We start from the raw sequence: 26,245 nt of genomic DNA, 5'->3' as shown, positions 1-26,245 counted from the left end.
TCTTCTGTTACTGATCGCAATCGAAAGCATACAATACGGCAAACTCGATGTTTTGATTGCGGGAAAGAATTCCACATCAGCTGGAAATCTTGGGTACCGGCCATGCCAAATGCCACCGGTCTCGGTCTCCGACCGGCGGGATTTCCACCTTCAGCCCTGAGATGCCTTTTGCCGCGGGGGCATTTCCAGGAACCTGCAGAGCTTTGCTCAGAGCAGCGATCGCGATCGCGGTACCTATACATGCTTTCATCGAGTTGCGCACGTCTTTTGCCCACTCGCTGTCCACTATCGGAGCGACCGTCTTGCCTCTTCCTTCTCCGACCCGAGCAGCTTCCGGATGTGCAGATCGGGGAGGCTTGGACTCCCAGCCGCCCCTCAGAACCTCTTCCCATGCTTTTCTTGCCGTCTGTGTCAAACTGGACGCCTGTTCGAGGACCAAATCATCGGGGAGATCCTGCAATGAGTATGACTGGTGAGCTACATTAAACTCGATTGGTTCGGGGATGGAAAGGTTGAGGAACGGTCGCATTCTCAGCTCGTAGCGTAACCGGTCTGATGCATAGGCGGGCGAAGGCTTGTGCAGATGGCCATGACGTTGAATGATGGTGAAGACCCGATGCAGGGCTTTTGCCATGGCTTCTGTGGCTTTGATCCAAGTGAAATGGCGGTACAATCGCTTCAACGCTATCTGCACCTTATCTTGCCGAGGTGCATCCACCTGTCGACTTGAGGACACAAAGAAGCTGATCCTTTCGAGGTGAGAGAGGTGTGAGTTGGTCAGAAATGACAGATACCAGTACATCTCGGCAAACTCGTGGGGAGCATAGATGGAAAGTTCAAATCCCATCTGATGGATCGTTCGAAGTTGGATCAGCTTGTAGTGATAAACCCAACTGCTGAAGGAATATGAAAAGGTGGGTTCCTCGCCGTTGGGGTACGGAATGGGTTGTTCGTCCTGTACAGATTGTGCAAATGCATCCAGGTCCTCAGCCTCTGCTTGGATTTGATCCCACTCAAGCGCTGCGTGACACATTGAACGCCTCAACCTGCAACGGTTCAGGCAATAAGTTCTAAACAAATTGAGGAAGGACTGTCCGCAACGATTCAGAAATAGATTCACTCTGGCGCTAAGTTCAATTTGCTGATCTTCTGGAATATCCTCGATTTCGCTGTTGTTGCTGTCCAAGGGTAAAGCGCTCGGAAGTGAGAGAGAATGCATGTCTTGACTGATGAAGCGGTTGGGGGTGAATCGGCCCAGCACCGTGTTATCAACATTCAAGAACGACTGGAGGAGTGCTCGGACGTACACGGCGGGTGGTGACGTTTGCGCCATGAACCTTTGATAGGCAACCAGCAGGTCGCTGCTGGAAGTAATGTCAAGCATCTGGAATGCTGTAGTGGTATCCGTAAGAAGCTGGCGGAAGAATGGTAAAGCTTTCTCCTTCTCAATGACTATCATCGGTCTCGGGGGCACACTACTCGCCAGACCCCGTTGCATCTTCAGCGTAAACATCACAGTCGAGGTTGGGCGGCCAAGACTGGAAGTCTCTTCAATCGTCTTAATCAAGGCAAGATTTTCTTCGAGAAGTCGCTTGGTTGGTCGTTCGCGGAGCTCGCAACTGTGAAATAACTGAAGGAAAGCAGACCTTGCATCCACCCTGTCCTTCAGTGCACCCTTCAACGGCTGCGGAAGGTTGCTGGTGTGTATAAAAGTACGTGCATCCTGCAACGAGTCCATGACCTCTCCCACTGAGAAGTCATGCAGCAGGGGTCGATTGTATATCTGTGGCGCAAAATCTTCCTCCTGGATGTCATCAGCTGCCAGTTGATGCGAGCCATTCCTGCAGATTCCCTACCTCGTAAAAATGTTGACTCGCCACCATGGAGAGAACGAGGTCACAACACTTGATCAGGCCTACACAGTAGGGCTGAAACACGTCATGCAGCAAAGAAGGCGCACCTCTGGCGTTGGGACGGTCCCTCCAAAAACAGGCGTCAGAGAATTGCTTTGGTTGAGGCCAGAGGAGTCGTTCAATGTGTATCGATGTAAAGAGAGTTTGGGACAGAGGATATCCCATGTGCCATGCTACCTGCTGGGGGTCATTCCACCGTTCTGTATTGAAGGGCAGGGCTTCTCACCTCGCGATACATCAACTGGTCCATCAGCCATATGATCTCCTCTGCCGACGCTGTCCTGGCAGGGTCGAATTCCTCATCGATGTCGGCGTCGAAAGCGGAGCAACCGCTATCCATCTTCGGATCACCGATCTGGTCGCTCAATCAGGAACATGTCATTTCGGGTTTGGCTAGAAATTTTGACCTCCAAGGCGCTGACGGCCTCATATAAAGTGAAGTGCTCATCTTTGACCAGCTTGCCCGCGGCCAATTCTGTGAAAGGGTTAGCCTTGTTGGCAACAAAGAGACGAGCAACACCCACTTGATGCAGCACTGCAGAATTCTCTCGTTATTTCGGTTATCTGAACATTAGGGTGGACAATCTGAGATTGAACCATGGCAGCCGTTCTCTCCCAGTTGGATCGGAGAAGTGGATGTTATGACGGGCGGAATCTCATCAGTCGACAGACCTTCCCGCAGCGGAGTCAACGGCTGAAAATTATTTGATCCTGCGCAGAGTGACTCGGGTCAAGCAACGAATTGCTACCAAGATATGCGATGTGCAGGCATGAATTTTGTAGAGGTGCATTTGGGGTGCGCAGGACGTGTGGATGCAGAGTGAAAAGTCTATGGCACGGGATTTTACAGGCTCTGGAAAATGTCATGTGCACATCCGCATGCGTGCATCCAACTTCGACCTGAAGTCTTCGGTGTTATATGTACAAGTCTGATTTTGCTCCTTCAAAGCGTGTTGCATTTGCCCCTAATGCGTCCTGCAGAGTGCATTCTCCCTCTATTTTGCTTCCCCGGCAGCGTGTTCGGCCATAGCGTCAGCATTCGCAGCACCCAGGCTGTTGTTTTCTCCCTGTTTGCCATTCTTCTCGGCGTCAGTCGGAAACCCCGGAGCTGCAGAGTCTGTGGAATGAGCTCACCTGCCACTTCGCGAATCTCAAGTCCATATCGCCTCTCCTCTCAGCTTGTAGTCTGGGGCCTTCTTTCAGCGATCTGCGGACGACTCGAGCGGCGATGGCGAGGTATCGGTTGTAGCTGCCAACGTTAGCCCGACACAGACAAGAAAGAGGAGGCAATCGGCGTACGTGAGGCCAGCCGCTTTCCATTCGAAAGCCATGATGACGATTGGAAGAGGAGCGAGCGGTTGAGAAGAAATCGAAGCTTGTGCGTGGGTGTCAATGGGAGAGCAAACTGCACGGCGAAACCTCGCGAAAGGGAGCTCCTGCTCTTCTGGTGCTTCTGAGCAGCTCGCTGCCAAGCCAAGTAAAAGCAGCTCGCCTGTCACCCCTGATTTGGACGAGAGTGATGCCGCCCTTACAGCAACGACGATTCTTATTATGTACTGTACGAGGTACCTTGGAGGTATGTATGTACCAACGCGCATTGATCACCTCTTGAACCTTGGTACGTAACCATCCACTGAGTTTACATACGACAGAGAGCACGGGAATTGAGCAAGGCTACCCGTCGCCGGCCTCAGCACGAGGCTAAATCGAATTGGTTCAGGCTTGTCTCACACGTCGCGTGACCAGGGGGCGTGCCGAATGGCAGACTAACCTGGTACAAGAAGCGGTGCTATTCGTACTGCGGAGGCTGCTTTCCGTCTCGTGGAGTAGAAGAGGGAGTAGCTGGGCATGGAGCCGTGGTGGAGGGACTGTCAATGCCCTGCATGGTGATCGAGCGTTAGAACAACGAATCAAGGCCTTCTTTCCGTCACAACCTTCTCCAAACGAGCAAGTCCCCCGGTTTCGTTGAGACCGCTAGACGTACATCCGGCAGCGCAGCAGCACTGGCGTGCACAATGACTGTGTCGATCACCGCGCCTTTGCGCATGGGAACGGCTTCATCGAGCTACTGGCTGCCCCGCGGTCTGCCTTGTTGACTGAGGGTGTTTCCGATCACAGTTGAACGCCACAATGACGAGGCACAGCTGTGTCCTAGCGACAGAGTGCCACTGTAAAATGCTGGTGTGCCTGAGCGAAGCTTAGAGCCTCTCCCTGCTCAGCGAGGATCACATCATCTTTGGAGGGCGAATGGACCGCTTGATACGAGGTATTTGTTCCTTGCTCGTCTATCCACGCTTTTGCTCTATCTCTATCGATCTGCACCGTCTCTGTACACTGGTAGACTAGCGACTGCTGACAGCTGGACCGAGCTCTAGCATCATACCACTCTTTGCCACTGCAGCTTACAATACTAGTTTGGTACAAATGAAACAGCGGAAAACAACACAGTGGCGGCGCTGCCGTCGTCTCGGTCGGGACGTAGTGTAACGCAGGTTTGCATTTCCCCCAGGAAATGTATTTTTTTCTCTCTTTCTTCGAGTGTTGGTATGGGTAGGGGCCCGATGGGTATGGTCCGCACTAAGAGAGGAACAATCGTTTACAGAATCGTCGAAGCACTGCCAAACTGATCTAAGCGTCATGCATGGTCAAGTTTCGAGGAAGACCAAGAGCACTGAGAGGATAGAAGAGATTCGATGGGAACAGCCAAGTCATATCATATTGCAGACCAGTTCAGCAGGCTGTAGTCAATATATTGCAACTCACAGCTATCAACGTGAAGATGGAACAGGAATCCTACCATAAACTCCGGCAACTCAATCATGGCGTCATTCCAACAAAATGGTTCACCCGTCATTTTGGGAACTGTCCGTTGCTGGCGCCGAGCATTCGCTTTCTGCGGTGCCGTACCAAGGGTGAAAGTAGACGGTGGGTATGGTCGTTGGTCATGGTAGCAGGCTGATGAAAGGTGAGTGCAAAGGTGAGAGGGAGCGTAGGTAGTTTTGAAAGCGGCACGGCCATGGTCAGCTGTACTCGGTACGAGCAGCTCTCAACCTTTGGTGGCCAAGCGGAACAACTCCACGCCAAATTTGTCTAGCAGGTTCATCTGAGTCAATTTGTCGCGTCAAAATCGCTTCTGCAGTTATTTTGACTTCATTCTCGCCTAGCTTGCAATAGCCAGCCCTATCGACTGGATGTATTCAATAGAAACAGATATAAAAGAGAAAGAGTTCGATGCTCTACCAGACAAGAACACGGATGGTGTCATCACACGCCTAGGCTTAGACTTAGACTTAGACTGATGCCATTTTGTCAGAGAAGCATGCCCAACCTTTTCATATTTACAGGCCTCTCTAGAGTATATAGTTGGCCTTCTTCGCCCCCAGTAGATAAACAATCCACAACTTCAATCCTCTCAGTCTCTGACACGTTTACCCTGACGGCTCCTCCTCATTAGGACGGCGCCAAAGCACAAGGAGAATCTAAGAGCGATGCACAACGGCAATCGAACAAGAACATCTATCCAGGGAAAATCAGATCTTGTAGGATCCTGAGCAATTTTGTCAACATGATGCTGAATCAGGAGTGAAGATTCATATGTCTCGAAGAATAGCGACTGAAGCATCTATCCGGTAAATTTCTGTCATAAACCAACTCTCCTTCTGTCGCCAGCGAAGGAGTACCTGTAGCTCCCCCGGTGAGAGTATCTCCTCTTCGCTTCCTTGGACGTCACTTCGTTCAACCTTGCTGAGCGTCGATGAGAGCTTCTCTCGTTCTAGGTGCAGGCGCTCGTACAATCTCGACATGGTTTTGTACAACTTGTCGAGGAAGACTTTTCGGACTCTGTCGGGATCGTAGAAGTAGAGGTACGTGGTGCTTTTGGGTTGTCTTTGCGGATCTCTCGGCACTTCTTGCAGCTCGAGAAAGCCATTCATTTGTAGTTTTGCCAAAGACATTCGAAGCTCTTTAGCATTCAGAAGTCCAACATCCTGCATTGTCCTCTCATCAAGTTTCCCCTTGTCAGCCAGCATGCGAACAATCCTGAGTGCCGGTCCGCTCATGTTTTCGTCAACGAGACGCAGCATCTCCTTTTCCCACAGAAAATGGTTGAGCTTGCCTTTGTCCACAGCCCAAGATCTCGTGGCAGGATCCTCCAAGAGAAAGATAAAAGGCCCTGCTGCCAGCACCCCTAGCTGGTATTCGATGAATTGATGATCCCCGCTTGTCCCATTTACTCCATAGTCATGATGGCCATTCGAGGGTTGCTCTGCCGCGAGCCAACCATTTTCCCAGCTTTGCCCATTGCTCATTGCTGGTCGAACCTCCGAAGAAACAAAGTTGCTTATCTGGGAGATGTCTAGTCTCTTGAGCGAGCCTCCTGGGTTATCCGGTAGTCGTAGTTTCAACGGTCGTGGATCGATGTCTTCAAGCTGTAAACAAGCTGCTCGTGCAACTTCTGCGGTGCGTCGGCCGAAGATTTTCTCAGCAGCTTCCGTCACCCTTTCATTGCGGATGTAAAGAATCAAATTTGAATAGTCGACCGAGAGCAGGATGTTAGCCTATTTACAATCAGTAGCGAACGCAGCGAGGAGTGACAATCAGTGACTACCTTGTTCGGACTCGCTTCAAGCTCATGCAAAACTTGCGGCCAAGAAATGCTGCCATCTAGACGCTGCTCGAGCTCGACGTCGATCCTTGCTTCGCCATCAATTTTGATTTTCTTTCCCGTTCCTTGCAGGAGCAACCCATGACCGCTCAAGTAGCGTTCGGCATCCTGACGAGAGTCAAACGGTGAGTGAAAATGCGCCTCACGAACAGTTAGAATAAATTTGGAAGTAATCAGTTGCTTAAGCAGAGCTCGAAAGTGAGTCCTGTCCATTGACTTGGACGGGTCTCCATCGCCTACAACGCGGGTCTCTAGCTCGCACGCGGTGGCAAAGCCCACGACAGCCAAGTATTCCATAATATTCGCACCTGCAGACCCGAACCTCGACTCAACAAGTTCAAGGAGTCTGCCGGTACGCATAATGTTGTATGCATTAACGGTGTTCGCTTGGTAGGTTGACAAGCCATCTAGAGATGTGTGGTGGTAGACGAGCCGCAGCTGGATCAAACTCGCTACACCGGTCTTGACTTGGCGGAGGGGAAGACGGCATTTTTGAGCAATCTGGTTAATAGAAAGCCGCCCCAACTGAGCCAATTGTCGAAAGATTTGCTGCATCGTGATCAGTGTTCGCCCTCACACACTGAAAAGGGGTTACCGACAGCGAGGAATGTACCATAGGCATCTTCGACAATGCTACAGCAAAGTTGCGAGAATTCCTGCTGTGTCTTAGCTGGACAAGCTCATCCTAATCTGGCGGGAATTGTGAAAATACCTCCATCTCTAACAGTTGACGGAAGTAATTGAAGATTTGGTTTGCGCCGTGTTGGCAATGGATAGTTCGTTCACTGCCTCATCTCGAGTGACCTGGAGCCAGATGTAAGAAAAGGAGGGTCATCATTTCAGTGGAATTCGCGGAGAAACTTTTTATCGGACACGAGGCTGTCGACAAGTCTGAAGAAAATTGTAGTGACAGAGCGGCGAGGGGCGGATCCCTGCGGCAGGCTTGGCATTAGTCTTGGCAAAACCACGGGACCTGAGTGGTTGCTTCCATACGGCCAATCGCAGCGGGTGTGAATTCTGGTAGAATCAATCGAAGCTCGACTCCTCAGACACCTTCCGAGCTCCTGTCCGACTGCACTTGTTGCTTTACCACTTCCCTCCATCCACCACCAGGCTCCTTATAAAATGGCTTCTCCAGCTTCGCTTGGCTCTAGAGCCCTGCGAGCTAGCAGTCGTCATGTTTCCGTCACTTCCCTGCAGAGGAGAGGTCTAGCCGCAGCTGCTTCCGGCAGCTTTCAGTATGAGACGGGGGATTCGTCGGGTGTCAAGTTCGCTAGCAGAGATTTGCCAGGCGCCACGACCACCTTGACCGTCGTCGCAAAAGCCGGCACCCGCTATCAGCCTCTGCCTGGCTATTCTGACGCTCTCGAAAAGTTTGCTTTCAAGGTCAACTACATCATATTGCCGGGCGATGATCTCTCAGCTAACTCCAAAATTAGTCTACCACGAAACGATCGACTCTGCGCATTACCCGAGAAGCTGAGCTTCTCGGTGGTGAGCTGTCTGCGTACCATTCCCGGGAGAACCTCGTCCTCCGAGCCAAATTCCTGCGCGAAGACCTGCCTTATTTCACTGAGCTGCTGGGAGAGGTCATAACAAAAACACGATACACGAGTTAGTTCCCTTGCGAGTATAATTGGAAAGCTGTCTCTGACGATATACAGCGCATGAGCTCAATGAAGAGGTGATTCATGTCATGAAACTGGCGCAGAAAGGTCTTCTAGGAAGCCCTCTGTCGCTAGCACTGAACTCCGTTCATGGTGTTGCGTTCCACCGCGGGTTAGGCGAGCCACTATATGCCACTTCCTCGGTTCCGATGATCCAATATCTTGATGCCGAGGACATTGCGAAATTCAGTGAACGTGCCTATGTGAAGGGAAATATTGCCGTTGTCGCCAACGGTGCTAGTCACTCCGAATTCTCCAAGTGGGTGGGAGAGTTCTTCCAAGACACTCCGAGCGGTTCCAAATTGTCCAGCCCTGCTTCGACATATTACGGCGGTGAAGAGAGAATTGCTCACGGGTCTGGGAATGTGTTGATCGTCGGTTTCCAGGGGTCTAGTTCGTTCACGACCGGGTCGTCCTACAAACCGGAAATATCAGTCTTGGCTTCCTTGCTTGGAGGAGAAAGCAGCATCAAATGGTCTCCGGGCTTCTCTTTACTGTCCAAAGCTGCGCAGGACTTTCCCCAGGTGCAGGTTTCTACTCAACATGCAGCGTATTCTGACGCTGGCCTTCTCTATATCACATTTAGCGGCAATGCGGCCCAGATCGCAAAAGCAAGCAAGAACGCGGTCGACACACTTAAGAAGGTTGCAGCGGGAGAAGTGGCAGAAGAGGACATCAAGAAGGCTACTGCATTGGCGAAGTTCCGGGCGCTCGAGGCTGGACAGCAGACACAGGCTGGTCTGGAAGCCACCGGAAATGGACTAATCGAGGGTGGGAAGCCATTCCAGATCGATGAGATTGGCTCGTCCATCAACAAGGTCTCGTCAGACAAGGTCAAGGCGGTGAGTTATCTGAACTTGTTTTCGGTCGATTCTAGATTTCCTAACTTTGCATAGGCGGCGAAGGGTCTGCTGGAATCAAAGGCATCGGTATCAGCGGTGGGAGACCTGTTCAGACTTCCTTTTGCGTCGGAGATTGGCTTGACAGTTTGAAAAGGGAGGCGGCGCATTCGTTTGATTGTGCATTCTGGTGTGTAAAACTTGTAAATAAGAAAGAAGCGCCTAACAAAGCCACATTTGAAGATCGCCACGTTCCCATCCGTCCAATTACCATTATGCCCGGTTGGAATGACTCGATTCTAGGCCAGTTTATTCTCGCAAAGGGGACAGAAGATGCGTGGAAAGAAGAAAGCTGCATATATTGGGCGGTTAAAATGATGGCGGATTGTGCAGTCGTCAGCCGTCAAATGGAGAAAAATGACCGCGACATTTGTCAGATGCCGACAGTGTTTCCCTTGCAACAGCCCGTTTCTTCCGCTGATCTTCTGGCAACATTGAAGACGCCTGCAGGGATGAGAGCAGCGAAGAGGCCAACTCACCAAGTCCAGCAAAATTCCGATGTTGTCGGAGGAATGGCGACCTAGGAGCGGGCGGGTTCACGACGATGAAAAAGCGGATCGCATCCTAGCAACGCTCGCAATGAGCCAGCCACCACCCCAAAGTCAATCAATATCCAAGGGACCTGCAGGTGGCACCTCAATATGAATTCCAAGGACATTGTGATTTGTGCTCAATCCCAGCGTTGTTGGCGAGTGGTCTGCTCTGCGAGGCCTCGTCCATTATGCAGACAGTTCCACGGTTTTCGTTTTCCGTGGCGATCCTCGGGACACAGATGGACACACCACGTCGGGCCATAAAATGAACTGCCAATACGCCGACTCTATAGCCTTGCAGGACGCACGACTTCCATCTCGACAGGGAGAACTGATACAATAACACCGTCAACACCATGAGCCAGCTTCATTTCGACGCGCTGATCGTCGGCGCAGGATTCGGGGGCATCTACCAGCTACACAAACTCCTTTCCCTCGGCCTCTCTGTGAAGGTCATTGACTCTGCCGGCGACGTGGGCGGCACCTGGTACTGGAACCGCTACCCGGGAGCTATGAGCGACACAGAAAGTTTCGTATACCGATTTTCGTGGGATCAAGATGACCTTCAAACCTACCCCTGGAGTCACCACTACGTGAAGCAGCCGGACGTGCTCGCATACTTGGAACATGTTGTCGAGAAGTATGATCTGAGGAAACATATGCAGTTTAACACGGAGATGGTGGCTGCAGATTGGGATGACGAGCGCGGCGTGTGGCGGGTCGAGGTCAGTACGGGCGAGGTGTTCGTCGTCAGATACCTTGTCACCGCGCTGGGCTTGCTTTCGAAGGCGAATTATCCTGATATCCCCGGCATTGAAGATTTTCGAGGCGAGACGTGCCACACTGCACAATGGAGGCCGGAGCTTGATCTCACCAACAAGCGAGTTGCAGTCATCGGCTGTGGCTCGACTGGTGTGCAAGTTGTTACGGATGTTGCGAATAAGGTCAAGACACTCACTTGTTTCCAACGACACCCCCAATATTCCGTGCCCAGTGGTGACGCTCCCGTGAGTGACGAGTATAGAGAGCACATCAACGCTCACTATCCCGAGATCATGAAGCAGGTCCGCAACTCGGTATGTGGCTTCGGCTTTGTCGAGTCAACCACCTCCTACCACTCTGTCCCACCAGAGGAGCGCGAACAGATCTTCGAAGCACTGTGGCAAAAAGGCAACGGCTTTCGTTTCATGTTCGGCGGATTTAGCGACATCGCCACTGACCGCGAGGCCAATGAGGCTGCTTGTGCATTCATCCGCAAGAAGATCGCCCAGACCGTTCGAGACCCCCACAAAGCAAAGAAATTGATGCCCCACGACTATTATGCCAGAAGGCCGTTATGCGATGCTGGATACTATGAGCAGTTTAACCGGGACAACGTTGCGATTGTCGATGTCAACGAGACGCCTATTACAAAGATCACCGCAACGGGGATCGAAGTCAGCAATGGGACGGTCCACGAGTTGGATGTCATCATCTTCGCCACAGGATTTGATGCCATCGACGGGAACTACAATCGAGTACGGATCCGAGGCCGCGGTGGCAAGACGTTGAAGGAGTATTGGGATCCTCGCGGCCCGACCAGTTATCTCGGTGTCTTTGTACCAGGGTTTCCCAACTTGTGCATGATCACCGGTCCCCAAGGACCTTTTAGCAACATTCCCCCGGCCATCGAAATCCACGTCGAGCTCATCTCGCAGATGATTGCGCGCGTCGAAGAGAATCGCCGGCTGAGCATTGACCTCCAGGGGCGCAAGAACGTCATCATCGAAGCCCTCCCCGAGGCCGAAGAAGACTGGCTGCAGCAGTGCGAACGTGCAGCTGAAGGAAGTCTGTTCAAGGAAACCGCCTCATGGATTTTCGGCAATGTAAGTGCTCTCTCCGCTCTCCTCATTTCTTTATCTTCTTCTTCAACACCGCTAACGGTATGACTCTCCAGAATGTCAAGGGCAAGAAGATCGCGCTGAGGTTCTACTTCGGCGGACTGGCCAAATACCGCCAGGCTGTGCAAGCCATGATCGACGACCAATACCGCGGCTTCCAGCCTCTTCAGGAGGACAATGGGCATCAACACGAGGTCCAGGAGGTTGACCAAACACGGGAGCATGTGTCGATTGATAACAATGTCGCAAGCATCTCTGTCCCCGTCCCCGTCTCGTCGGAATTGGTCCAGGCTTAAATCGATCAGTCAATGAAGCGAACAAATGGAGGAGAGGAGGCAGATGCTTTTATCAGAAAATCTACCACCACCAGCAGTATCTAGCGAGCCATGTACACATGATATCTATGTACCTATGTATTTAGCTCCATACGACCCCCCTTTAATGTTTTACTTCTGTTTTCTATTCTGCGATATTCTCAGAAGTTAGAATGCAGATCTGCGTGAGTCCCAGAAGACTATTTCTTTCCACGGCTTTCCCCACTACGAAGGCAGACGAGTAGAGAACATGGGCGATGAGTCTCTGTAAGGAGCAGCACCTAATCTGTGCATCGACAGAGAGATCAAGTACGACGTTATGATTGATCTTAATGTTACAAGTTCTATTTATTGTTTTCTTCGAGGGACCAGATCCAGTCCCTTGAAAGCCCATCTATGTCTGTTACATGCGGTACTTGAGTACCATTCGAGCCATTCTTATCCTTTCGAGGACCGGTGCACTATTGTTGATCGTAATGGTATTTTGCTCATCAGATATCGTGATCGATCATTAACTTGACTAGCCCACAAGCTGTGCCCCAACAACTTCTTCCTTTGGCAACTACCAGGCATAATCATTCGAAATATGCTGGCTGTTGCGCTCTCTCCACTCTCCGTCATCACCAGGTTCACTATCAAGGAAGTCATTCTCGTGATACTGGGTCTCGGCGGGTCGTTGGTCTGAGATCACAAGGTTCACCACATCACATCTGCCTTGAAAAGATTTTGGAGCTGGTGCATCGCTTTCGTCGGTGTTATCACCGAGACTGAGCTTCTTGAGGTGACCGTTTGCTATCCGGGTGCTTTGTCGCTGCGACGCAGACGGCCTCCCCTTCGAGAACTTGCTGACGATATTGGACGGTTCTTGAGTGTTGAGAAAGACATTCTCTAGCTTAGCCAGCCACTTTTGTCTGAATTTGGCTCGGTCACGCCAACTGGCATCCTTCAATATCGCCTTGATGTTGAGTCTCCTCAGCTGCGCCAGATGCTCAGAAGAGTCAACGAGCGAGGCCAGAAATTCTTCAGCGTCCTCTTGGGTCAACTGGCGCATATTTTCGATAGAGATGGTCACCAGATGGGACGGCCAAGTAGGCGGGCCGTGAGGTAGCAGCTCGTCGTAGAGGGGCTCGCGGTCGCGGAAGGACGTCGGATCTATGTAAAGCATGTCGATCTCCAGATGTTGCAAGTCAGGGCAGAGAGCTTGCAGACTAGCCATGAACCCAAAATCCATGCACTGGTTACCATCAAGTTTGAGGAATCGTAGGCTGGAACCGCGGGACAAGTAATTCTCGAGAGCGTCAGATGTCAAATCGGGACAGTTCGTCAATTCCAAGTCCAGGAGGCCCGCTGGAAGCATTGACATGGTGACTTCGTCAAGTATGCCGCAGTTTCGAAAAGAGAGGGATCGTAGTTCTGGCAGGCGGCTGAGTGCCTCTGCGAAGAAGCCGCGAGCGCAGTCAATATCAGCTTCCTTGGCCTTTTCGGGTAGACTGAGGTTGAGAAATGTGAGGTCGCGCAAGCGACTGAAAGAGGGCCGGCAGTGGGCCTCGGTGGCCATCTTGAGGACGTCGGTTGTGTTCTGAAACCTTCCGTTCCACTCGAAGCTTCTCATGAAGAGATGATCAGTCTCCAGACGGCCTAAAAGCTCTGTCGGATAGCTCCACTTGAATTTCTTCGCTGCCGGCTGCGCCCAAATGACTGTTGTGAGGTCATCGTAGTTGGAGTAGAATCTTAGCCCTTGGAGCAGCGGGGTCAGAGAGATCAACTTATCCATGGAGATGCCACTCTTCTTAACAAGAAGTTGCTTGACTTCAATATCGAGGAATCGAATCTTTTTTCGGTAGTCGGTCGAAAGAGACCCGGGAGCTTGCTCAAGCAGGTTGATGAGACCGTGGGCTCGCCATGATGGATACAGAGGGGGGCTATAAAGTAGTGCAGCTGTGGAAGCCTCGTGGAAAGAGCGGCACAAGGACCCTGTCGTACACAGCCAGTTGATCGAAGGCTGCGCTCGCGACGTCGGGCCGTAGAGAGGATAGGCAGCATATTGCATGATGCTCACAAGGATATGGTACGGGAGTTGTTGCCATGGTGGGATTCGGTTGTTGGTGGACGCAGACAATGTGTCAGCAGAGCGCTTTGCATTCATTTGGCCCCGATTATGGTTGTTAGACGAAGGTTTTCGTCGCTTGAAGGATTTGAATAAGCGTTGCGCCGCCGACCTTGTCACAGGCGGAGATTTTCTCTTCTTTAGAGGCCACGACTGCCTGTGTGTAGGCACATGCCTTCTCGTACTTTGAGGTCGATCGTCCGACTGCGCGGGGGAGGACTGAGCATCAGATTCGTCCGAGGATGGATCTGGGGCATCATCGTCGTGGTCGTCATCACTCGACTCTCTGTATGTCTTTACCCGACGGGCAGCACGTCGGGGACGGGGTTTGAGGACAAATTCAGCGATGTCATCGGAGTCGCTGTCGTCGTTGTTCGGATAGTGGACTCGAGATCCGCGACGAGGCCGAAGTCGAGGAGGGGGGGTTGAGGACTGAGCCATGGATGGGAAGTTGAAGTGAAAGGCGGAATGCGGCGGAGGAATGGGTAATGGACGAAGAAAGGAATCAGGGCTCCTGTCGCGCCCCAGTCTAGACAATTTCTCAGAGGTAAAACCCAAGGGTCGGCATTCTGGAGTGCCGGTATTACGACGAGGACTTGCAGCAGCAGGATGCCGTTTGGTGTCGGTCAAGGGCGAGATCGTGAGGTGCAAAGGTCGGTTGGTCGATCGGTCGCATGCAAGTCATGAATGATGAGATCGATCTTGCAGCAACTCACGAGTCACATTACCGACGAGTCCGAGTACTGGGTAGCCAGTACTAAGCTGCGGATCTTGCCGGAGCCGCCTCCAACTAGTGGCGTTAGTAGTGTGTTAAAGAGTCGACACGAGCACTAGAGGCAGGTTTCCCGAAGAGCGATGACTATCATTTCCAGGCTAGGAAACTACTCGGTATTAAGACTGCTCAGCTCGTTAGCAATAAAGGCTTTTTACTGCAGCGCAATATTGATGATATTACTCTTCACAGTCTCCTGCTCTGAACTCGGCGGCTTTCCGTAGTGGATGTATCAGTTCGTCCACGACAGGAAGGTTCTCGATCGGTAGGGCACGGTAAGTAGTCCGTGATTTGGGGTATCACGACTATTCCTGTTCCTGGCGGACGGTACCTGAGAACAGAGAAAACAGTGGGTGTTCGTACGAGGTATGCTACGCAGCCACGAATTTGCCTGCGACCTACATTTGCCTGGGATTTCTTGATAAGCGGCGCAAGGGTGCCCAATTGTGGATTCTCCAGAGACTTCGAAATGAAGACAAGGTTTGATGTGGCTATAGTAACAAGGGCGGGCGTGTGAATGTTCCTGCTGGAAAGCGGGTTGGGGGGGGAGGAGCAAGAAGTGCCACTGAGGCCTGCAAGAGCTGCAAGGGCTGGATGCCAACCTGCACTGCCACTGAGCATGATGCACGTACCTCTGCTAGGCTAGTAGAGTTAAGCTTAGGCTGGCCTTGGCTGGGCACATTTTCCGCCCGGAGCTCAGCGATCCACCCGCAACCTCGATGTCAGCCAATCTCACTGGTGCCCCGTAGCTTGCCCTTAAGGAGCTACAGTACTACCGTTGACTGCTTCTGCTGCTCCTCCAGATACCTTGCCTGCTCATCGCTGCTAATCAATAACTGCTTGATGGATGCCCGAGAGAAGCCAACTCTCATCACGATTATCCTGTCAAGGACTCCGTACCGGGTACCGGTCGAGCACGACTCTTGGCGCTGTCAACAAGAATCATCCTAGTGCCAGATCTACCACCACCTTGCACCACCTACTGGGTACTCGGTACTGCGTCACCAAGCGGTACGAGGTACCCTGTCACTTGCACCTACTGTACTCCGCGAGGCCAGTATTGGGTAAGTAGGTATTGCCAGCTTCCTGCTCGCCCCATCCATCATCCTCTCATTTGCCGACCCCGATCCCAAGTCGCCCTGCCAACTTTTCGACTTTCCTGCTTCCTGCAGCTCACCTGCAACTCTGGAACACCTTGCACACCTTGCCCGCCTTGCACACCACAACCTGCAGCAGAACCCCCAGCTGGCCCCGGCCAACAGCCAATCCTGCATCTTGCGAATCGACGGCCCTTCCTGCCACTCTTCTTCCGTCTCGAAAAGACATTCTTCTCCAAAAATAATCCCATTGACTCTCTCAAGTCCTCCGACTAACCAACTACCGATCGACCACCTTTTCCCACCCTTCGACCGCCCTGCCAGCGCAGCTTGATCGACTCCTGTGAAACACGCGCTGCTCGTCATCTGAACCAGTCCCTCAAAATCCACAGCGCATGGTGTTTCACGTCTCAATCCTGCACTTCCCTTCCGTCGTCTACGCCATCGTCATCCATTCTACTGCTTCTTGACCTGGTTGTGGAAATGGGTGGAACACAGTATGGAAAATTCCAAGTAGGATCCCTAGAGCAAGTTGCCGGTCTGCTGCTTTCCAAGCCACTGACCTACGGCTACAGGACTTCTGTCGCGATGCGACACTCCCTATATGCAATGTCAGTCCTTCCCCCTCCAGCGATAAGCTCCTGACACTCTTCTAACTGCGTTTTAGATCCTTGTCACGAACAATCAACCACCGGGCCTTGCTTATGGCGGCTGTGTCCTGCGTGGAATAACACTGAGCAACAACCGCAACCTTGCCAATCTGGGGTCGATACTACTCTGCGGTATTGCCATCGTCGTCACTCTGTTTCTGCTATGGCGCGCAGAGAGGAAGGCTGCTGCCGTCGGCCGCAGGGAAATGCAGATGTTTCTGGTCGGATACCTGATCATTGAAATCTGCGAAATATTCACAGTCGGCGGATTTCCATTGAACAACGATGTGCGCAAAGGTTTCACGGCCGTCCATCTGGCCGCCATCGTGGCTACCATGTGGATCTTGCTCATGAACGCCGTAGTCGGCTACCAATTAGTAGACGACGGCACGCCCTTGTCAATGGGACTCATCGGCTTCAGCTCCCTGGCATTGTTCATTGGGACCGGCTACATTGCACTGGACACGGCCTTTTCTTGGACCGGCTTTTGGGATGACTCGTTACACCCACCACATCTGAACTACGCCCTCTACACGCTGTATCAGCTGGCGCCCCTGGTCTTCATGTTCTTGTTCTTTGTGCTCGAGTCAATTCTGGTTCTTAAGATTCTCGGCGAAACGAAACCAATGCTTTATTTGGTCGCCGCTGCTCTGCTCTTCGCCATTGGCCAGGTCTTCATGTATGTGATATCAAAGCACATATGTGAAGGTACGGATGGCGACATCAATGGCACCCTCTTCGAGACCCTCTTCACTCTCCTCAGTGTCGTGGCGGTCTTTGTCTTCTGGTCATCAATCACTGAGGACGACTGGCCGATTCAGTGATTGGAGCAGAACATGGCCAGAGATGTTGAAAAAGGCCGTCGCAGGGAAATTTTGGTCCACCGGAGCTTGCCGTGGAGTTTCTCTTCTTGGCCGGGCAATTGCACAGATAAAAGAAATGATTTTTAATATCTTGGGACGGCAAACCGATGCGACACACCCCCTCCGACCCCGAACAAGGAGCGTCCTTGTTGTCTGTCGCAATATCCTAATGTTTCCCGATTGGAAGGCTTGGGCATGATAGCTTGACGAGTTACGCAGCGTTTGGCATCTGTGAAATGTGTATTGATCGCAATTTCCTGGAGGTTTGCAGGTTGGAGTCGATTTCAGCGTCATCCACGGGGCGAAAACAACATTTTCCGTGGACTTGGGAGTTGTGAGCTGGCATCACACAGCAGCCATTTGTGACCTAGACTAGAGTATAGTAGTAGTCCAGAAGGATATATCTTCGTGATGGACGGACAATAAGACGTGATCTCTCTATATCCTTGGACTTGAAACCCGACGTCGTATGTGGTCCCACAGTCTAATACTCCTTCAGAGACTATGCACATCCGTCCGTCCATGATATCGAGCATGAAGTTCTCGGCAAGAATCGGTCACGAAACGAACAGCCGCCATGTGACACATCAGAGAACGAGCTTGACTCCGACGCAAGGTAACGTCCACTCCGAGCGCCCTAGTAAGTTCCTCAGCCAGTGGGTTCCGATTCCCGTATCGACAAGCGACGGCAAAGACGTCGCCGAAGCTACTGGTTCTGTCCCGGTTATTGCCGTCGCGGATGCAATCAACTTCTGCCGGGCTTCATCGAACAATTCCTCTGCCGAATGTTTGGCCGCATTCGCTAGGCTGGCGACTGTCGTCCGTGCAATATCTCTGAGGAAGTCTCCCATCTCTGACGCCGCAGTGTCGTTGTTCGCTTGTCCCGCCATGTGGCCTACACTGCTCGGGAAGTTCGTGGTATATAGCCTTGGAGTAAACCAAGCCGCAATCGTCTCATACGAGCCGTTGGGGTGCTGAGATGGCAGCATGGGCAGGTCGATGAAGCACCGATTCGACCAGTGACATGACGATGCGAAGAGAATTATGAGGAGGAAGGAGCAATATATGCAGGGGCGGTTGAGGACGTATGTGAGCACGAGCAGTAGGATCAGATGGACGGGCGAGAGACTGAGGGGGAGCGGGAGTAGAAGGAGAGGAAGGTATCTGGTCGCACGACAGCGATTAGCATCTCTTTTGGTAATCTCGCAATGGGGGGAACGCGAACAGGACGACGGCGGACTTACGAGCGAAGACAATACATTGGCATCGAAATGTTTGCTGTGAGATTGGGGAAAGAAGGAAAGGATACGATGTATGGAGGAGATTTGTATTGCGAGGGGGAAGCGAACTGGGAACAGGCTGGCTGAGGCTGGTGTTAAAAAGTGAGGCTCAGCCAAGGAGAACTAACCGGGATGTACCAAGTACGAGTAAGATGTAATACGTCCTACGGAGGGTTAACAATCAGAGTACCGCGTACCCGGTCTAGCAATGAGTGCTAATAATGATCGAATTGGAGCTGCCAGACTGCGGAGAAATTTTGCCAGGCCGCTGCAAGCCCTCCTGCTTGCTCCTCGCCGTCGTATCGGCTTTTCGTTCACCTCATCAACTTTCACCTTCCTTTAGATTTTACTCGGGCTTCGTGTTTTCATCAACAACTCCTCCACCGCGTGTTGAAAACCACCGCCTTCCTTTTCCTGCACTGCACGTTTCGGTGCTGCCATTCCTTCTCGCTTCTTCTCTGGTTCCCGGTGTAGCATCCGGGTGACGCAGAACCATTATCTCTTGCTTTCTACCCGATCTGTGAGCTCATCGGTCTGGACGTCCTTGGGCCGACTGGAATAATGTCGACCAACAACGATCTGCAAGCTCTGTTTGCCAACTTGAGGCCGAAGCCTCGCGACTCCCCTGCCCCCTCCCACACGTCGAACCAGCCCAACTCTGCAGGTCAAACCTCCCCGTTCGCTGCCGTCCCGCCATTGCCTTCGAGCCCTCCTCCCTTCACCTCTGTTGCGAACGAAAGCTCCTACAACCAAATGGCGCAGCCCGTCGCGTCGGGCCCCTCTGCCACGGCGCAGTCCTTGCTGAATTTGCTGAATTTCGGGCCGACTACTTCTACGCTTTCAAACGCCAACTCAAGACCTCTTTCTTCTGCTGGCAATGCTTTTGGGGCCTCTGAAGAGAAGAGTGACAGGCCGGCAGCAAATGCTCCGGCACCAGGACTGTCGACTTCAGCTTCGGATCTGCTCGCAAAGTTCATGTCATCTTCGCCTGCTCTAAGCAGACCAACAACCCAATCCCCACTGAATCTGGAGGATCAAGGTGGTGGCGGCGGTGGCGCTGCCAATCGACCACAGTCTACAAGTGGAAGTGGCCGTGATGCATCACAGGATGCACTACTCAAGCTCCTCAGCAGAACCCACCCCGGCAATTCCGTCAACGCGCGCCAGAATTCCGTTGAGGGGACGCAGTCCCAATCCCCAGGCGCCAACTCTGATATCAAGTCTACAGAGATGAGGCCGACGAAGATAGAGTCGCCCGCTCCTTTGTTGGGTTCCAGTCCCACGGCAGAGGGGCCTCTATCCGGAGCTCTCGGTACTGACTCTAAGCCGTCAACCCAGAATCCACCCCTGTTTACGTACACCAACCCTTTTGAGGCCTTGCAAGCCTCTTTGAACGCTTCCCGGGCGCAGACTCCTAAAGAAGGAGCTACGGCTGCCAAGCCCGTCAATATTGATGTTGCTCAATCAAATGTCGAGTCTGGTAACGACCTATCTGAAGACACAAATTCACGCATGGCCACAGATGACCAGGTGGCTAAGAGGAAGATACTCACGCCTAGACTACCATTAGCACCAAAGAATACCGCAACATCGCGCGAAGGTTCAGTCGCTGCAGCTGCTCGGGAGAACGAAACACAAGACGCCGCTCCCGTGGAAGAGACAGGAGCCTCCGCTCCTGCGGAGAACAGGTCGACAGATGAAACGAAAGAGGAGATTCCCCTGGACCATGGTAATGGTGCGAAGCATGACGAGAGCTCTGGTGTGGAGAAGACTGTTGACCAAGCGCCTGATGCCGGTGATGAATGGGAAGATGCGGAAGAGTCACCGAATAAGGAATCCCCCAGGACGGTCCCGGTTTACAATTTCCCCATCAAACCATTTGTCTCGATCACCTTGCAGTTACCCCAATCTTCGGGCGTCGGCATCAGAGATGACGGTGTTATGGAGATATCAAGATTGAAGAAGGACTTCGATCAGCTAGACCGTTCTCTAGCAGCTGCGACATCCAAGTACATCACCTATGCCTTGGTCAAGAACGGCGGAATGCGCATCATCCGGCAGGACGACGGTAGTGATCGACAAGTCTTCAAGAATTCTCATGACCGCATATTTAATGTCGCTCTTTGCACCACCTCTTCCGCTGGCGAGCCATCGGATGAACAGGCGCTTCTCGGGACCGGAGTCAGCGGTGCCGTGTATTACGCAACAATCAACAAGGACGGAAACGACCTGTTTGAGAAAAACGAGCTTGACGCCGAGAGCCTCATCTTTCCACCTTTCCCGCCAGCCGATGAGAATGCATCTGGGGGCGTGCTCAAGACGCGTGCGAAAAGAAGCTCTCGCCACCCCGAGTTCTTTGCAATTGGACGCGGCAAGGCAATTCATCTCGTCTGGCCAGCAACTGCAATTTCTTCACGATACGGTATCAGCGAGCAGAATCGGCGTGTCGATGTTGATAAGTTCTTTCAAGAGCGATCACTGCAGATCTCAACTGGGAAGGCCGGCAAAGACTTCACCTTCAGCGAGGATGATACTTTGATTGTTTCTCTGGACAAGACTGGAAGATTGCGATTCTGGGATATCCGTAAACTGATTGACGAGTCAAATACCACCTCCACTCGACTTGCGAATATGACCGTTGATCTCCCGATATTGTCCCTTTCCACCGCTTCCCCATCAGAGAAGTCATGGCCGACGTCTGTTCTTTTCGTAGACAAGGCTCGTCCATACGTCAAAGGAGGAGCGCTGCGTTACGTTCTTGTCGGGCTGAGGCAGAATCACACTCTTCAGCTCTGGGACATTGCGCTTGGTAAAGCCGTTCAGGAGATCAATTTCCCTCATGAAAACGAGACTGACGGTATCTGCAGCGTGTGCTATCACGCAAACAGTGGGATTATCGTGGTGGGGCATCCGACCAAAAACTCGCTCTTTTTCATTCATCTCTCTGCACCGCGTTATTTGCTCTCTACATCTCTGACCCAGGCTGCATATGTGCAACGCATTGCTGCGAAAGATCCAGACTTACCGAAGCCTGATTCTACAGCCTGCATGAGTGGCATTCGTGAAATGTCACTTGCAGAGAAAGGTGAGCTTAGAAGCGTTGAGATCCTTCCGATTTATCGAACTGCTGAGGAACAGAGGGCGGTTGACGAAAAGACGCCTCTCTTTGAGCTCTACGTAGTGCATTCAAAAGGTGTCACTTGCCTCAACATCACAAAGGAGGACCTTGGCTGGAATACAAACAGTAAGGTGGTCCATGGAATCGATGCCGCGAAGGAAGGATACGTCAGGTTGAAAGAATTACGACTCGGGACCGTTATCGAAGAAGGGCCTCGAGATAAGAGCCCGACTGAGGAAGTACTAGGATCAACTAAGAGTTTGAAGAAGAAGCAAGGAAAGAAAACTTCATCTTCTGCCGAACGCGCGGAGACCATGCAGGTTGAAGATTCGGAACCTGGGAAACCAGTGCCTGCACAGCCTCTCAGCAACGGGGCTGAACCACTCGCAGAGACGACCAACATTGAAACTCCGTTGCCCAAGGAAAACAGGAAGAGTAAGAAGAAAGCTGCCTCATCCGCCGACTCACGGCTCCCTGAAAAGGTCGCGCTCACCGAATCATCTGCCAAAGCTGCCTCAACGGCAGCGGCCACCCTTGCACCTGCAAATGCGGCTCCTGTTGAAGACCAAAACTCTGCGCCAGCAGCTGCGGCTGTCCCTCTCACATCAACCACAGAAGCATCCGCCAAACCCGAAGCGGTCACTGTGGGTATTTCCGGCGGGTGGCTAGACAAGGAACTCAAGAAGGTCGAGAAGGCTGTATCTACGGAGTTCCGAAAAGAGCTGGACTCTCTTTATCAGAATATCCAGAATGACAGAGCCGTTCAGGACTCTGCTGCCATTGCCCGTCAGGAAGCTCTCCTTCGCTTAGTCTCGGCTACTCTGAGCAACAACGTTGAAAAATCACTTTCTCGCATCCTTTCAGCTCAAATGCAACAATCAATTGTTCCAGCACTCACGGGAGCGACGGTACAGGTGGTGGGAAGCCAAGTGGGGGAAGCTGTGGCGAAATCTCTCCATTCCTTGGTGCCGAAGGAGTTGGCTGCGCAACTGCCTGTTGCCATCAATGGAGTTCTGCAGAGCCCCCAAATGACCCGAACAATATCAGACACAGTCTCGCAAAAGGTTTCAAAACAGATCGAGACCCAACTGAACGATCTTATGCAGAAGCATGTGGTACCGACGTTCAAGACCCTCGCAGCCTCAGCAGCGGAACAAGCCGCATCTGAGGTTGAAGTGCGCTTACGGAATGAGATTCGTCAACTGGAGAATGACCGACGGAATGACCTGACGAGGTTAGAAAAGCTGGGCCAAGTGCTCCAGGCAACAGCCGAGGCACTACAGCAGATGTCCGACACCCAGGTCGCTTTCCAAGGTCAGATCCTGAAAGATCGTCGTCAGCTCGCACTGGTCGGAGAAACCAGTTCATCCCCGGTGCCTGGCCAGGTGTCAACAGCCCGGATGACGCCATCACCTCGAGGCATCCCAAGAACAATAGTCCAGCGACAGAAGACGAAGGAGGAACTCGAGTTGGAAGAGATCAGCCAATTGATGAATGAGGGTCGTTACGAGGAGGCTTCAATTAAATGGCTACAGTCGACCCAACCATCGGAGTTGTTCGACAAACTGTTCATCCACTTCACTCCGGAGTATCTGGCAACTGACGTCTCACCGCTGATCGCCTTTTCAATCGCCGTCACCATCGGCAATTCTCTGGCAACGAATACGGCCCAACGACTCGAGTGGATATCTGCTGCGTTCAATGCGGTCGATCTTGCTGTAAGTGCTGGTCAAATCCTTGTTCTGTCTTCTTGTCCTCACGCTTTGCTTTAGGATCCCGAAATCTCCGATCTAGCGCAACATGCACCGGCACTTTTGAGCTCCTTGATCCAGAAACTCGAGCGCCTGTACATGACGATCGCAGAACGAGATCCGACCGATCCAGCGCTGCAAATCATGCCAGTTGTTTCAAGGAAGGCGAAGGAGATGAGGGCCACTCTGGAGGGACCAGTACGGCATGGTGTTGATTTTTAGCTTTGCAATTGGGTCTATTTGGTTTGAAAAGCTTCAGATGCCCTGAGGAGTAGCAACAACCGGGCTCATCACCGGAGTAGAGGATAAGATGAACATGAAGGATTGATTGCTCAGTGATTACTGGATACATTGAAAGTGCTTTCACAAGGTGGTCCCAAGGTGGTAAAAGTTTCGGCATTCAGAGTATGTGCTGCAATCCCCGTTCTCTCTCTCGCCACTAGCCCGACTTTATGCCGGGTTCCCTGTTCACATCTGATGTAGGCTCAAGGTCGCCATGACAGCTTTCATGCGGGTTTGGCCTTTGAGGATTGCATCAGATACCGAAGCGCCTAACGCCAGTGCTGGCGGCCGACATATCAAAATCCGCCAAGTCTGAACTTTACCCTCTCCCTTTAAAGCAAGACCACTTGCCACTGCTCAAGGTGTGGTACCATGTTTGCCTGCTGTTTCTCCTTCTCTGCGCTGGCGCAAGGGTGAAAGGCTACTCGGACCTCTTTCTTTAATCGAAGGCTGGACAGCACAAGCTTGCCTGCCGGGTGGCCTCTGACTCCTCCACCTCTCTACGCTAGTAACAACTTCTCTTTCAGGACCAAATCACTGAAAATTCAGCAGGTGGTTCGAGAGTCGGCGGTTCTACATCTACCCAGAGAAGAGAACAGAGCCGGTTCCTTGCTGTGGCGTGGTCAGTAAGGACTGGCAGAGGTGAATGAAATCCGCTGTCGTGGTGCAACCGTCTCCTCGGTCTTCTGTCTCTGATATGAAAGTCTTAGTTTGTCGCTTCTTTCTTTCGCGCCTCGCTCGAGCTCGAGCCCGCAATATCTGATCGAGGCCTGGCACACCGTGTTCTGAAGACACTTCAATCGTTCCTGGCCCTTTACTCACTCTGCTCGACTTGTGACTAGTACTATGCCTTCTCTCGGCAGGGAAAATTGTATCACGGGTGGACGCGGACGAGAATATTCTCCAAGGTCTCGCATCCCAGAGGTCGCAAGAGTACCAGCCGATCGTTCCGACCCTAGGCAAGCTGAAAAGACTGGATAAGCCTGAGGTGGCCATCTTGGCTGATCTTTACCGTGAGGATCGGTGGCGCTGGACCATAGAATATGTCTCCAAGTGGGAATGGCTCAGGACTTGCAGAATCGAGTTCGCCCATTTAACTCTTCCTAACGGTGACCCCGACCCAAACGCCTCTCGGGGTTTGGAAAAGCAAGAATACGAGTGGCTTTTGTCACAGATATTACATTACAAGTTAGGCTTTGCGTGGACTCCTGTAAGTGCCTTTCCTGCTTGACAAAGTGGCCGTTCCTTCGTCGGCAAATTTATTGTCCTCAGCGCTAACAATGGTTTTAAGATCGATGCAGTGGCCAGGATCGCAGCTGCTGTCCGTTCAGGCAATGTACAGCAACCACGCGAACTTAAACATCGTGCGCAGAAGCTGAAGGAGGTGTTCCGTGCTTAATGGAGTCTCATGAACACAGCAATGCAGTCGACATAAGCAACCAATGAAGAGATGAGTGACTCAAGAGGCGGTCACGAAGATGTTGAGATTGAGGCTGGAGTGAGCACCACAAATCCTTCAGTGAAATCGCATGTGGCGAGCCCGCTATCGTCAGAAAAGATCAGAGCACATAAAGGTGCAATTGCCGTCCCCCTAGTGAAAGAGACAACAGTAGCGACGAAAGAAGACCCCAGTTCCGAGAAGAAGAAGCTGGGCGCGATAGCAATAACTATGAAGGATATGCAGACAAGAGAGGGACGGCTGTGATTGCCTCGACTACAGACCCCCAGGAGACCCATGCGGCCAAGAGATCAAACGTGTCCGATCCAGTGGGAAAGCCATGTGTCTCTCACTCGTGAAATATTCTTAGGTCCAAGGATCCGCTCCCACCAGAACCGCGACCGGTCCATTTCAGTGAACAAGTCGATATAGATAGAAAGCACGCGAAGACCAATACCATATCCGCACCAGGAGAAGAATCCCCAGCACAGCCGAAAAGGACAAGAGATAGAACTTTTGCCAAAGCAGGTGAGTGCCAACGCAGAAAAGAACAAAACCTCTGTTGCAGCTCCGTCTCACAAGCCTAGATCATCAATGAAGACGTTGAGGTGCCAATCAAATTATGATGCTGCCGCACTGGATCGAAGAACGACAGCCTCACTGGAGGAAATTGATTAGCCTCCCGGTGATGAGGCAAGAGCTAGACAATCTCAACATCATGTTCTACAAAAAGCCGCACAAAGACCGAGCAGCACTCCCTGGGCCTAGGATGAGACGCCAACAAGCAAAGGAACAGGTCCGCCAATCTCCTGTTTAGACGGTCCTAAGTCGTTTCAACACACAGATGCTACCCCAACAGCAAGAAAACTGAAGCAAGTCGGCCAACCAAGCGAACATTCTCCCGTTTATATCGTCATTGAGGATTCGGACAGCGAGCATCTCCCAAAGCATCCTTGCAGGGTGGCAAGAAGATTAAAAAGGAGGAAGTCTTCGGTTATCGCCACGAATATGCCTGTGA

The 26,245-nt window shown here is 52.0% G+C and overlaps 9 protein-coding genes across 9 annotated transcripts; 4 read left to right on the top strand and 5 right to left on the bottom strand.

Moving 5' to 3' along the window:
- Positions 1-76: 76 nt before the first annotated feature.
- A1O5_11025 (uncharacterized protein) lies at positions 77-2,513 on the bottom strand (the record flags this gene model as incomplete). The annotated part of the gene is made up of 5 exons (XM_007751598.1): positions 77-1,804; positions 1,857-2,090; positions 2,140-2,268; positions 2,321-2,388; positions 2,438-2,513. The coding sequence occupies 5 exons, from the start codon at positions 2,511-2,513 to the stop codon at positions 77-79; spliced, it is 2,235 nt and encodes a 744-aa protein (XP_007749788.1).
- A 395-nt stretch (positions 2,514-2,908) lies between these two features.
- Positions 2,909-3,244, bottom strand: A1O5_11024 (F-type H+-transporting ATPase subunit epsilon; the record flags this gene model as incomplete). Its single annotated transcript, XM_007751597.1, has 3 exons — positions 2,909-2,992; positions 3,048-3,162; positions 3,213-3,244. The coding sequence occupies 3 exons, from the start codon at positions 3,242-3,244 to the stop codon at positions 2,909-2,911; spliced, it is 231 nt and encodes a 76-aa protein (XP_007749787.1).
- A 2,259-nt stretch (positions 3,245-5,503) lies between these two features.
- On the bottom strand, positions 5,504-7,131 carry A1O5_11023 (uncharacterized protein; the record flags this gene model as incomplete). Its single annotated transcript, XM_007751596.1, has 2 exons — positions 5,504-6,469; positions 6,520-7,131. 2 exons carry the CDS (start codon positions 7,129-7,131, stop codon positions 5,504-5,506), a joined length of 1,578 nt encoding a protein of 525 aa, XP_007749786.1.
- Positions 7,132-7,701: 570 nt separating this feature from the next.
- On the top strand, positions 7,702-9,235 carry A1O5_11022 (ubiquinol-cytochrome c reductase core subunit 2; the record flags this gene model as incomplete). Its single annotated transcript, XM_007751595.1, has 4 exons — positions 7,702-7,962; positions 8,016-8,190; positions 8,241-9,085; positions 9,140-9,235. The coding sequence occupies 4 exons, from the start codon at positions 7,702-7,704 to the stop codon at positions 9,233-9,235; spliced, it is 1,377 nt and encodes a 458-aa protein (XP_007749785.1).
- Positions 9,236-10,031: 796 nt separating this feature from the next.
- A1O5_11021 (uncharacterized protein) lies at positions 10,032-11,851 on the top strand (the record flags this gene model as incomplete). Its single annotated transcript, XM_007751594.1, has 2 exons — positions 10,032-11,540; positions 11,612-11,851. 2 exons carry the CDS (start codon positions 10,032-10,034, stop codon positions 11,849-11,851), a joined length of 1,749 nt encoding a protein of 582 aa, XP_007749784.1.
- A 580-nt stretch (positions 11,852-12,431) lies between these two features.
- Positions 12,432-14,417, bottom strand: A1O5_11020 (uncharacterized protein; the record flags this gene model as incomplete). Its single annotated transcript, XM_007751593.1, has 1 exon — positions 12,432-14,417. One exon carries the CDS (start codon positions 14,415-14,417, stop codon positions 12,432-12,434), a length of 1,986 nt encoding a protein of 661 aa, XP_007749783.1.
- A 1,911-nt stretch (positions 14,418-16,328) lies between these two features.
- On the top strand, positions 16,329-17,319 carry A1O5_11019 (uncharacterized protein; the record flags this gene model as incomplete). Its single annotated transcript, XM_007751592.1, has 3 exons — positions 16,329-16,358; positions 16,421-16,456; positions 16,513-17,319. The coding sequence occupies 3 exons, from the start codon at positions 16,329-16,331 to the stop codon at positions 17,317-17,319; spliced, it is 873 nt and encodes a 290-aa protein (XP_007749782.1).
- A 626-nt stretch (positions 17,320-17,945) lies between these two features.
- Positions 17,946-18,347, bottom strand: A1O5_11018 (uncharacterized protein; the record flags this gene model as incomplete). Its single annotated transcript, XM_007751591.1, has 1 exon — positions 17,946-18,347. The coding sequence occupies one exon, from the start codon at positions 18,345-18,347 to the stop codon at positions 17,946-17,948; it is 402 nt and encodes a 133-aa protein (XP_007749781.1).
- An 852-nt stretch (positions 18,348-19,199) lies between these two features.
- On the top strand, positions 19,200-23,729 carry A1O5_11017 (uncharacterized protein; the record flags this gene model as incomplete). Its single annotated transcript, XM_007751590.1, has 2 exons — positions 19,200-23,474; positions 23,529-23,729. 2 exons carry the CDS (start codon positions 19,200-19,202, stop codon positions 23,727-23,729), a joined length of 4,476 nt encoding a protein of 1,491 aa, XP_007749780.1.
- Positions 23,730-26,245: the final 2,516 nt, after the last annotated feature.

This window comes from Cladophialophora psammophila (genome assembly GCF_000585535.1).
Source record: "Cladophialophora psammophila CBS 110553 chromosome Unknown aczJe-supercont1.23, whole genome shotgun sequence".
NCBI classification, from domain to species: Eukaryota; Fungi; Ascomycota; class Eurotiomycetes; order Chaetothyriales; family Herpotrichiellaceae; genus Cladophialophora; species Cladophialophora psammophila.
Note: the sequence above shows the minus strand (reverse complement) of the source record. Positions and strands in the feature narration are given on the sequence as shown.